Below are 12,702 nucleotides of genomic sequence, written 5' to 3' on the forward strand. Positions count from 1 at the left end.
GGTTTGTTGTCTTTAACCAAAGGATGCTGGTATTTCTGCTTCCAGCTGGCAAAAAGACTTGGAGCCAGTGTCAGGCTTTGGTGGGAATAGACTTGGCTTTCAAGGCGTACTAACACGGATCCAGGAAGGCAGCCTTTTATCAGGCAGAGAACAACGTTTTTGGAGTCAGGAAGAGCAAAGATGAGCCAGCAGACAGGTGTCACCAGCAAGCCAGATCGGTGGGCTGTGTCCTGGGGAGGGACAAGAGTCTTGGCATTGTAGGGAGGGAAGGAACGGGCAGGTGACTCACCCAGACAGTTTGGTGAGACAGATCAGATCATCTTCATGAAGGGAGGAGGCTCAGATGCTGCCCCGATGCTATGCCCAGCACTGCAGAGAGATCCGGCCCCAGCACCTGAGCATCACCCTGCTGCACCAAGCCTGGGTGGCCCTGGGCGGGTAGCAAAGGCAGTGCCTGTGGGTGCTCGGGCGGATGAGAAGCCAACAGTAAGATGTGACAATTTAAGGAGAGCTCTACGAAGAAGGCACCAACAGAGGAACATGTAGTGAGGTGATGCATGGTAGGACGTGGCCCTCAGGGCAGAGGGGGTTTGGGGGAATGCCCAGGCTAGCAGAGGAGACCACCTCTGTGCCTGGGGCCAACTCAAGTCAGCTAAGTCACTGGATCCTGTATTTAAACTTGCCTTTGATGTAATTCGATTAGTAAACACAATATACTCTTTGTTACCATTTTATTGTGTTTATTTTGCTTTTTATAGGGTTTCTATTCCCTTCACTTAGGCCTGAGTATTATAGTGACATGAATGTTTTATAAGATACACTTCATCTAGCTTATTTAAGAAAATGACATCCAAGTAGTTTCTAAACCAAACAGCCTCACGGCTGGTTGGTGCAGCAGCTCCTGCCCAAAAGCCAGGGAGCAGAAGGGAGGCAGCAATGGCACTCACTGCTGGAGGGGACGGTGCTGGTGGCGGCGGGGACAGGGGGGGGACAGGGGGCCTCTGTGGCAAGGGGTATGGGGCCGTGGCGGGGCAGTGCGGGGGGCAGCCGGGCTGTCAGAGCAGGGTGGCTGTGGCAGCAGCAGGAGGCCAGTGCCAGGAGGAGCCAGATGTCCCCGGTGCCAAAGCAGCTGGGATGCCCCCCCTGCCCCGCAGGAGGGCTGGGGACAGCGTACCCTCCCTCTGCCTCTCCAACCCCATGCTGGGTGGAAAGGGGGAGAGCTCCCAGGCTTTCCCCTCCTCACCACCCAGCAGGGAGCCCTCGGGGATGAAAGGCACTGTAGAAACATCACGGGCGGTTTGGGATTCGGACGCTGTGGGAGAAGATGGGGAGAGAGCTGGTTTCCTTAGCATTGGCTTGCGGGGGGGTTGCCACCTCTTGCCCAGTGCTGCCCGCTGGTGTGGATGCACTCCTGGACTGAGATAAATGTCTCCGAGCCCCTCTCCTCACTGCAGCTGTAGGCAGGGGGGGTGACTGCACTGCTGTTGAGCCAGCAAGATTGGTAAGGGACGGGAAGGACACACACCAATGCCACCCATACTGCCAGGCAGAGTGCCCTGGCCTTTCCCGCTCTGTCCTGCCGTCCCCATGGATATTCCAGGTGGGGTAAATCCTGTGCCTCGTGCTCAGCCCTGCTCTTGCATGGGCAGGGGGAAACTGAGCTCAGCACAGCGGCTCAAAGCAATGCCAAAGATGTCACCTTGGGGGAGCTGGGGCCTTGGCTTGGCTGCATGCACCTAAAATGTGCTGGGGGCGGCTCAGAGGGAGGCCCAGGAAAGAGGGGATGGATCTCACCCTGGGAGCAGGGCTCACGGGCTGGGGGTGAGACCTCACCAGGCACAGGATGCCCTTCCTTGTAGCAAGACAGTGTGTCCGTGGGTCCGGGCACCAGGGAGGGGGGACAGATGGCTTGGATTCCTCTGTCTTACACTGCTGCTGGGAAGGTGACAGCCACTGTTTTGGGTCCTTGACTGTAGTGGCTGGGAAGGGAGAAAAGGCCTCTCTCCAAGGCACTGGAGGGCTTTCCTTGGAGGAGTGTGCATGTGTTAGAGTTGGGTTTTATCTCAATGGCTTTCTGGGATGGCACCTGGCTCACACGGTTCTCTGGGACAGCAGTATTCAAAGAGCCCCTTATGCTGTTCTTCCATGGTGCTGAGGATGCTCAGCTGCATCTGTTCACCAGGGGCAGGGAGGTACTTGGGGACTGACCGTCCTCTGACTCACCCCCACAGGCAGAGTGGTCCCTGGTGTGTCCCACAGGAAACAGCCTGCATGTGAGCTGGCCTGAACCAACGTCGTTCCTGCTCTGGTGCACCGGAGCAGGGAGGAACCATGAGCTGGACTTCCCTGGGCTGTGCTCCGACTCTGCAGTGTGGCTTATCTGAGAGGTAGGGGCTTCTCTGCCTAAACCCACCCATGAGCAGTGAGATACTACTACTACTTAGTAGCCAAGAGAGGATGAATGGGGAGCTGGAAGGGGCTAGGACAGAAAGGAGATGCCAAGAAGGATAAGTAGATGAAGACAAGGGCCAAGAGAAAGTGATAAACCACCTATCTGAACATGAGCTCTATGGCTTCCAGTCCTGATGCTGAATGCATGCAGCCTCACAGCTACTGTCTCCTCCAAGGCATTATAAAGCTCCTGTCTTGACTTCCTGACTGACCCTGAGAAAAATTATTTCTCTAGTAGGAACCACTCCACCCTCTAACATGAATTGCCCCAGGGGCACAGGATGGCAGACAGACATGACCTTTCTCACCTGTTCTAGTCTGGGCAGAGACAAGGAGGAAATCAGCAGCTGGGTTTGATGAAGACAGAGAGGAAGAAGCCCTGTAGATACCTACAAGATGCTGCCACCCTGTTCTACCCCTGCAATGACTCCATAGACCACAGCAGCGGTGGGTTCGCCCGCATCAGGCATTGGGCTACAAGCTGTCCCATGCCACACTGCTCCCTCAGTGGACCAGCTCACCTGCATCCACAGGCTGGAGAGCACCGCCTAGCACAAAGCACCGGGCGCTGAGGAGCAGTCCAGCTGACTGACTGGCGCTGGAGGCCTCCACATCCTTGAGTCCAGGCCACCAGGAGCATCTACCATGCTAGGGCAGTCCATCACAGAAGAGGAGGAGGGGGGCAGACCACAGCAGCAGCCCCCAGCAGAGTGGACTGTGGAATGGCAGGAGGTGGACGAGGAGAGATGGAAGCACAAGGTGACTTGGACAGATGGGGGACATCAGACTCATGATGTTAGAGGCACAACTTGTTATGATCCTTTTCTTTTCCTTTCATCATCAGAGACAAAGTAAAACAAAACTAAAGTATACAGAATTAAATTAAAATCACAGTTTTGTTTACATTATAAAAGAACAATCTAATAGTAATAATAATAATAATCTCAAATGAACAATAATAATTAAACAAAAAATGAAAGAAGAAAGCCCTGGAGAATTCCTGCCTGGATGGTGCTCACTGATGGAAGGTTTCGGTGACCGGTTTTATTGTTTGGGGATCATTCCCTTGATAGCTGACTCCCGGTTTACATACGTGGCCCAGTAGACTAAGTTGAAAATGGCAAAGAGGACTGGAAAGACGATGCGGGACATCTTGTCTACCTTGCTGACGCTGTTGTACGTCTTCTTACTCTCTGGGAGCTTCTCTTCTATGCGGGGCATCTTGGGGGGTACGTTGGTGGCAGTAGCAGTGGCAGCAGCACTCTTGGAGATGGTGGGCAGGCCGGGATCCTTGGCAATGTTGAGGGCATATGTGGTGCCAACAATGTTGTAGGTGTTGTTGGTTTTCTTCGCTAGTGCCACTGGCTCTTTTTTCTAGGGAAGGTGGAAGAAAAAAAAAAACATAACAGAGATGAAGTGACTGTAGAATTGCACGGAGAACATTTTGTCCTCTGAGTTTACCTGCTTTCCAGATGAGAAGATGGAAAAAGGGTGCGAGGAGCAAGAGACCCAGAAGAAAGCATTGTGGAAGGGAGGGAAGATGTGGTGAGAAGGTGGCCAGAAACCATGACATCTGTCACTTGAGGGCTGCTGGAGCATAAGGACGTGCTGGACTAGGGTGGATCAGCTACTCCATGTAAACCTGGCATATGGCATGTAGCTCAAAGAGGTCCTGGTCTGGCAGCTAGGTCCTGCTGCAAGTCAAATAACTGAAGCCACACAGCTGGGTTTGTAGCCTCCTTGCAGCCCCTTAGATCAGCATAGCGGTATAAAAAGGTGTGTGCAGCTGCACTGGAGTAGCAGCCGCCCCAGGCGGGTGAATCCTTGATTAGCCGAGTGCTGCCGGGTCTATGTTCCGTACCAGGTCAGTATAAATGAATGCAGGGTCAAACTATAGAAACTCCTTGTTTTCTCTGTCAGCTGGGCAGTGTTTTCTGTTGCATGAAAAGTTCAGCCATGGAGAGATGATGCAGGACTGTGGTCTTTAGAAAAGAATGACACCCAGTGTGGTCATCCCAGGGAAAGAACTTGATTTTCTGCTTTGATGGCCTGCTTCCTGGGTCAGGTGAGAGGAGGAGACATCACAGAGGATTACAGGTTTGTTTTTTTCTTTTTGTAGCAGAAAGTCAGTGGCTTTAAGAATGTTTGTGACAGCACTGCAATATTTTCGCACCATATTACAAGGCCATATCATACACTGCCTCAGTGCCCCAAATACCTCACAGGAATACCTTGTGATTTAACATCATGGTGTCCAAAATGCCTCTGAAACACTTTAAAGCACCTCATGACCTACCCAGGTAAGATACAGAACAGATGGAAGGCATTTACACTAGCCCTGGAGTTCAGGACTGCTCAACACGGCACTACAGGACAGAGGGAAGCCTTTCATCTTGCCTTCGTATCCAAGAGTTGCTGCAAATAACGTGAGATAAATGCACCCTCTCCACAAGGCTCCAGGGACAACCATGCTGTCCATGCTGAAGAGAGAAGAGCTTGCACAGCAAATGGCAGAAGAGGCACTTGCGTGTCAGACACGATGTACTGAAGGATGATGGAAGGTGCTGAAGGTAGACAGTTCAGATGTTAACGAAGAGGAGTGGACGGGAAGATGGAGCTGGGAAGTCATGATAGGTGTTGTCCCCACTCTGGGGATCTTCCTGTTGCTGTCAGGGACCTGAGACCAGCTGCACCGTGGACTGTATCGTATAAAACAATCCAGGTCTACCAGGAGAATCCCACTGAACAAAATCTATTAGTATGCAGACATCAGGCACCCTACATGTCCCAGCACTCACGTACCCTATGTGGTGTCCACTACAATTACACCAAGAGCCAGCATTAGACACAGCAATGACTCGTGGTGGGAACCTAATATCTAAATTCAGAACAAGGTGTGACTTTGGATCTCATTTTCTATTCAAAAGCAACTGAAACACAAGGTGAGGCTCATCCAGCCATTTCCCAGGGGTGCCTGGCATGGTCTTGCACATACATGTGAGGGAACCACGTACAAAGTGCTTCTCAGAAGGGGAGAGTGTGCAGCCAGCAGGCTCTGTTCAGCTCACCGCTCTAGCTTGGGAACTGGTAGCAGGCAGCATCACTGGGTAGCACTGGGAGCTGGAAAGGCCAGATTTTCCCAGTCTGCTCTGCAGAGATACTCAAAGGTCTTTAGCTCTCATGCTGTACTTCCATTTTAAATCTGTCCACAATCACCACAGATATTTCTAGTTACCTTAGGAAATTAATTTTCCACAGTGATTTTCAGGGGGACAGTAAAAGCAGACTTCTGTGCAATCTTTAAACCCCTCTCCAATAACATCAAGCCAGTCCTGCAGCCTTGTAATAATGCCAGCAATTACAGAAATTAACCTGCTGTTAGAAAGAGGTCTAAATGTCTTCGGACTCCAGATCAGACTGAATCACTGACCAGACCATATCCATAGTTTTTTATGGGAGACAGTGTTAGGATCTTTAACGATTAACTGAGCGACTGATGTCTGCAATCATTAGAGCCATGTTAACTTGTACCCCCTGCACAGCAGGTGAACTTTTCCTGCTGAAAAGCTCACAAGAGCAAATAAGGGACTAAAGATGTTTCACTTCTAAAATATTTAAATATGCTTAAGTATGATTACTTATTAACACAGCTACAGGAGGTAATAAAACAATTAATAATCAGTAATGAAACGAAAAACAGATTGTTGTTCACAGAATGTAATTTGAAGTGCACTGTGATTATTTTAGTATTAATCAGTCACGTTACTCATTACAGGAATAAGATGACTACAAGTGACATGACATTTTCAACCTGGTTAGCTTTTCTGCCCCAGGGCTTGGAAAGTGGATCTGTCTTGCCTGGCCAAAGGCATCTGAAAACAGCTGGCTGAAAAGGGGTAAAGTCAGGCAAATACAAATGCTTTTGGTGGTGACTGTAAGCTACTGCTCGTATTAGTGTGATCCAGAGCCCCCCAGGCATCAACTCAGGCTTCTCTGGACCTCAGATCAGGCTGTCCAGGCAGAGCAGAGGCTCGGGAGCCTGCAGCCAGGGCCTTCTTCCAGCTGCCTATGGGGTCTCCTGCCCTAGCCAGAGCCGGGAGCCTGGGGAGCCTTGGGGAAGCACCCAGAGCTCACGCTGCTCACATCAAGGCACATGTGTGCGCTGGATGGGCTCTGCTCCTGAGATGTCAGAAGAAATGGCTTGGCCTGAAGTTTACTGGGCTGGGCTTTATAAATAAGTGTTTCGGGCAAGATTTTGACAAACAAATAAACAAAGCAAAACGTGCTTATTGCTGTCAGCTGCACAGTAGCCCCCAGCCTTCCCCCTGCACCTTTATCTGTGAGGAGTTCCACAGCCTATTGAAACAGAAGGAAAGAGTGGAAAAACAGGAGGAAACTTCATGTTTGCTTTGAAAACTTGTCCTATTTAAAATATCTATGTTGCAAAGCAACTCCTGCATTCGTGGCCCAGTTTGGGCACAGGGAGACTGAACCGCTGTACAATGCTCTCCCTGTGCTGCTCTCCTGAGGGAAAAGCTGTGGAAGCTGGTTTAGAGATAACTATGTTCCCTGAATATTGCAGTCTGACAAGTTCTTCCACAACATACATACTGGAAAATAACAGCATTTTTGTAAAATATTCCTGTCTTCAAGCCTCTCTGTTGAGGAATTAATTGCTGAATGTCTGAATTATGGGAACTACTGGTTCTGCCTATCACCTGCTGGAGATTTAGTTCTCTGTGCTTGCTCCTTGGCTAGAAATTTGGGTTGGAAGCACTGTCCCTCTGACAGGCCACTCTGAAGGTCAGCATCACTAATATCTGCAGTACTTGAGAAATGCAAGGTATCTGCCACTTGCAATTCTAGAGGAAAGTCACTTTAATGACCTCCAAGCAGCTCTAGTCTCTGACGTACTTGTATCGTATAATTCAAAGCCCAGCAACTGCAGTTGCTGCTCCAGCAAACACGTCACTCCTTCCTCATGCCAGCCAAAGTTCCCCTCTGCAGTGTGCCAAAGATTTGATCCTATCAGACAATAGCAGAAAAATGTTTTACATTGAGATGCCTACACCCCGAGCAGAGCCAAGGGCTCCGAACAATGCAATCCTGCATTAACAAGCAGGCTGTGCCAATGCCAGGTTACTGTCAGCTGCTGGTGTAACCTTTGGCACCACTCATCCCTCCCATCTCTTCATTCAGATTATGTGGGACTGAGCCCAATGATCTTATGCTCCCTGGATCACCAGACAAAGACTCAGAGGTTGGATGGAGTCAATAATCAGCCCAACACAGCATGCAGACCGTGCTGAAAGAGGGTGAAATGTTTTTGAGGAATGATACATGGACTCTAGTGAAGATGCAGAGAACATAAATCACTGGTAGCGCTATGGAGACCTACAGGTGATTGCAAGTGCAGCAGGACAAAGGACACATGGGCTGCAGAGCATGGCCGGCAAGGGAAGGTCCCAGCAAAAACAGCTACCATAGCGAGGCACAAAAAAAGAGAGATGGGTGTGAACCAGCCTGTGAGTCTGTAAGACTTGAGAAAATGGTGACTTGTCAAGGTTGGTTCTAGTTCCTCCCTGCTGGCAAGGAGGGGATTGAAACAAAGATGCCACAAATAGAAAAAAAAAAAAAACAAAGGAGAAAGAAGAATGGTTCCCAAGTGACCTGGATCAAGGGGAAAACTTCAGAGTTGCTGAAGAGTGGGTTAGGCTTTACCCCGTGGAAAACGCACCTAGTGCAAATGGTGAGCATGCCCATCACTTCCAAAATACAAGAAAACCATGATGATTGTATCAACAGAGAAGTTTGGAGGATGCTTTTTTGGTGATTTTCCCTTAGTGAAAAGATATGTGAAAAGTACATTAAAAGTCTGGACCTAATCTTCTCAAGATGCACTACAGGATTATTGTCTTAAGGATGAGAAGGATAAAGATCCAGGACTATTCTTCCATCCAAAGTATGTTTTTCCTTCTTTTCATGTGTCTGCAGCTACTTGTACTGGTTTTTTTGGCTTCTTGCCACCCATGATTTCAGGGCAATGTCATACAAGCACAGGTACAGAGCTAATTCAGATTTTATGCCTAGACATGGTGTTGCAGGTGGAAGTGTGTTTAAGTAAGCATCTTCCAAGGATCCAAAGCATCTTCCATCCTGAAGAAGAGACAACACTTTTTTACAGGAAACTCCCTGGTAAATGTCATCCTTGCAGACTTGATGAGTTTCCCAGTGGTGAAGTCACTGTTAATGGTTGTCTTTCCGGATCTGCACTGTAACACCCACTCAGGAAGAGACCTTGTTGGCTCCAGAGATGGCCATCCCTGTGGTTGGGATGGATGGATGGGATGGGATGGATGGATGGATCTCACTCTGTTCAGACACACCCATTCTGTCCTGAAGTCGATCCTTTTAAGAAGATATTTTGAGGATGCTGGAGATAGGGAGCTTTGCTGGCTACTGAATCCACTCATCTTTCAATCTCTTTGGCCTCTCACTCCTCCTCAACTACTGTCATCTCCCGCCTTCCTCCTGATGATGTTTTTTAAAAAATCATCTTTACTAACAAGTTTTCCACGTTGGATCCAGATACCTCTCTCCAATTTGATCTGAAGCTCCAGGTTGGTTGCAGCCACTATAAATCCTTCATTCCCAGTTAGCGATTATGGGTGGCAGGCAGAAAAGGCTTGGAAGATCTTTGGGTCTGAGAAACATCAGTCAAATCTTATCAGAGTGTGCACTAAAGGGAGTTTTTGGTGACATCTGTGATCTCTACCTGATTTTTATTAGAGGAGAACTGCACAGAATGTGCAGAGTAGCTCAAAGCGAGAACCAGAACCCAGCTGTGGCTATAGCCAGAACATCATCATGATCATTTATGATACAGAGATCAGCGATTCACCAAGACCAGCCCGTCATGTTAGATGCTACCTGAAAAAATGCTCTTCACATCTAAATTCATAGGCTGGCTGAAGGGGAGAAAGAAAGAATGGAACCAGCCTTGAGAGAGCGAACACGCTGGGAATGCCTGTCAGCAACCAGCAGCTTTTGCAAGGCAGTGATTGCTTTCAAATGGGATGCCTACAGCTGAGGTGAGGGAAGGGCTGATGCTTATTGATTTTATTTTTTTTTTCATGTTCATGCACGGAAGCAATCAAACCTGGAGTGAGGATTCCTGCCATCACATCAACAAAGACAATTCTTTTGGGCTTGGGGGGAAGGCTCTCCAGAGACCAGGGCTCAGCCTGGGCTTGTCACTGGTAGTTTTACTCCTGGTACAAACACTTTAAAATGCCAATAGTTATTCTTCTGCCTCCTCTTTGTTTTGTGGTTTCAACCACCCAGCTTGTCAATTGTTTCAAGAAGTGCTAATTAAAGGCTGAAACTGAGCCAATGAGGCACCTTCATTGCGTAGCAAATTCCCTCTTGGAAATATTCAATGGAATAAAGATGAAAAGCAAATATGCTGACACATCCTATTCCCAAGTTCCCTGAAAGCCCACCAGTCTTCATGGAGCTCTCTGAGCTGCAGACGGCAGGAGTGGGTCAGCCTTCTAAGGTACAGATCAGGGTTAGCTTGAAAAAGCATCCACAAATTTGGAGTCCTTCCTGATTCTCCAGCCGGATATCAATTGCAGCACACTCACAAAGAGCACTCGCGAAACATTCCTGGTCCTGCTTTGTTTTGTTCTTGATTACCACATGCATAAACGTTCTGCATGCTCTTATCCTACTGTTTCAGCACTGTTAGTCCTACAGTGCTGGGTCAATGAATGAATTAAGGTTCATGCTGCTTCTATGACAAACTGAAGCTTTTGAGCCTTTGGTGTTTTTTCAGCTGTGCCCTACTCACATAACTGCCCAAAGCTGTGTGAATCCTGACTTTGTGCTGATTTGCCGATCCCTGAAAGGGACATGGTTGCTTTGAGGATCTGTTCTGACCCTCCACTGATGCCAATGATATGGGAAAGGCTTCTTTCATTACTAGAGGCCAGATTAGCGTTATTGTTCATGATGGAAGTGGAAGACCATCAGCTGGCCTCCTCTGGAGCCTTTCTGCCATGAGTCTGTTGCTCAGACCACAGCTGCAAAAGCAAACAGATAGCATCCAAGAAACACAAGAGAGAAGCATTGAACACCCAGTGATGGCTATGGTTCTCCATAAGGTCTCTGTTCTCCTGCTTTGACCTCCATACCATAGAGATGATTGGCTGTTGTCTTCCCAGAAGTTACTGCAATTCTGCCAGGTATTTGCATACAGCCTCACAACAATTTTAAAAAACACATTAAAATGCAAAGGAGAAAAATATAAAGGCTCCAGAACCAAGAACAAGGACAAAGCTGATTTTCAAATTGATTCAATAAATATAAACAAGGAGCAGCATGCTACAGTAAGCGATTTCTCTGAGCAGCTGAGATTAAATTAGTTAGGAGGGAGAGGGCACAAGCAGGGGTAGTGGTGGCTGTCAGGAAGGAAGCTGCCAGCGAGGTTGATCCTGAGCAAGAAGGGAAACCGTGGGTGATGCCAGGCACTAATTTACTGCCAGTTGCCGCTTCTGATTGCTTGCTTCCCACCCACCCTCTCTGCGCGAGCTTACAAAGCAGCAGCTGCCAGCAGCTGTGGGCAACAGCATGAGCACTAGACCTCCACGTCGCTGCGCCATGCTCGCCCATGCCAGGGGAGACCTACAGTTGGAGATACCAGCTGCAGGGGACACAGCAGAGTGGGACCACCTCCACTGGTGAGGCTGGCATCCCGTGGCATATTTGGGTTTGTCTAGCATGCTAGCAACACGGCGCAGAGCATTTATGGGTTGGAGGGAGAAGAAAAGAGAGAGGAGGCTGCTGGCGGAGCAAGACCAAAACATGCACGCATTCATGTTTCCACCGGCAAATGGTCGTGCAGAAGGACAGCGGGAAAAGTGAGCAGTCATGCCTGGGTGTTTTTCTCCAGCTAAGCACAGTGACGAGCCCTCAAAGTCCTTCCTCCCTCGACCCTCAAGAACCGCTCCAGTCGAGACCTCTGCTGGGGACTCCAGTAAGTAGCATCCAGCCCCCTGGAGCACTGCGGGGCTGCATGTTACCCACTCCTGGCCCCAGCGCAGCTCTCTCGTGCAGCGTTTCTTCACCCCCACCCCCTCCCCGGCACTGGTCACAGGGCTGACCTTCATCTCTTGGGCTTCCAGCACCTTCTTGCCATCCCAAGCCCAGCTGCGCTTGGTGAAGTAGTTGACCGTGGCAAATTCGATCAGCGCAGAAAACACAAAGGCGTAACAGACGGCTATGAACCAGTCCATGGCCGTCGCGTACGCCACTTTAGGTAACGAGTTTCTTGCGCTGATGCTTAGTGTGGTCATGGTGAGGACGGTGGTGACACCTGTGGAAACACAGCAGGAGACAAGGATGGTGTGAGACTATACACATATACCCACCCAGTTTCTCCTCAAATCACACAGTTGGCATTTCCATCATGTAAATTTAGAGCCATCCTCTAAGCCATGTGGCCCATAATCCTGCTATAATTAAGGGAGCCTTACCCAGCTCAAGTCTGTTGTGCAATCCATAGAAAAATGGAACAGTCCAAGTTGGAAAGGAAGTCACCTTGTCAAAGCCCTGCTCAAATCAGGGCCAACTTCAGGTTACTCAGGGCCTTCTCTGGTTCAGTTTTGAGTATCCCCAATTCAGATAATCAATGGCAAACATCTGCATTAGGATGAGATGAATCTTCCCCAAACTCCATTGACTAGACCTCTGCCCACTACAAAAGAGCCCTAGCTCATAGGTAGGCACTTGCATTCAATTCCTCATCTGCCAGTTGGATGAGTTGTGTGTTGCTAGACCCAGCCTCCTCATGTAGAATATGCCACAGAGAAGCCTCTGGTTGCTTTTGCAATAAAGTAAAAATAGTAAAACAACAGTAAAAAGGACAGCTATATGGTTGGGAACTTCACTGAGGACCAGCAGCTGAGCACTCATGCAATACGGTTCTCTCAACATTTTCAAAAAAGTGTTGTGACCTGCATGGATGGACACCTGGGATCCTGGGTCCTGCTGGCACAGCCAGGCACCCGTCAGTGGTCCAAGCTGCTGGCCAAGTGCCACAATAATTTATCAAATCAAAAAATGATCTGTTGCAAATGCCTTTTAAAGCTTTTTTCATTAAAGCAAGCAACTGTTGCTATCCATTTTCCCCAATAATGTGCTTTTCAATTAAAAATGCATTAAAAAATGTATAAAAATATTGACTAATTT

The 12,702-nt window shown here is 48.7% G+C and overlaps 1 protein-coding gene across 5 annotated transcripts in view; it reads right to left on the minus strand.

Moving 5' to 3' along the window:
* Positions 1-1,139: 1,139 nt before the first annotated feature.
* Positions 1,140-12,702, minus strand: part of LOC308053788 (gamma-aminobutyric acid receptor subunit alpha-3-like) — a 71,243-nt gene continuing 59,680 nt past the window's right edge. For all 5 annotated transcript variants that reach the window (XM_080365497.1, XM_080365496.1, XM_080365495.1 and 2 more), the window contains 2 exons: positions 11,616-11,827; positions 1,140-3,825 (listed from right to left, as the gene is read on the minus strand). In XM_080365497.1, the coding sequence (XP_080221623.1) occupies positions 3,496-3,825; positions 11,616-11,827 (542 nt within the window). In that variant the 3' untranslated portion in view covers positions 1,140-3,495. The remainder of the gene's footprint in view (positions 3,826-11,615; positions 11,828-12,702) is intronic.

The sequence above is a fragment of the Falco punctatus genome (genome assembly GCF_963210335.1).
Source record: "Falco punctatus genome assembly, chromosome: 15".
NCBI classification, from domain to species: domain Eukaryota; kingdom Metazoa; phylum Chordata; class Aves; order Falconiformes; family Falconidae; genus Falco; species Falco punctatus.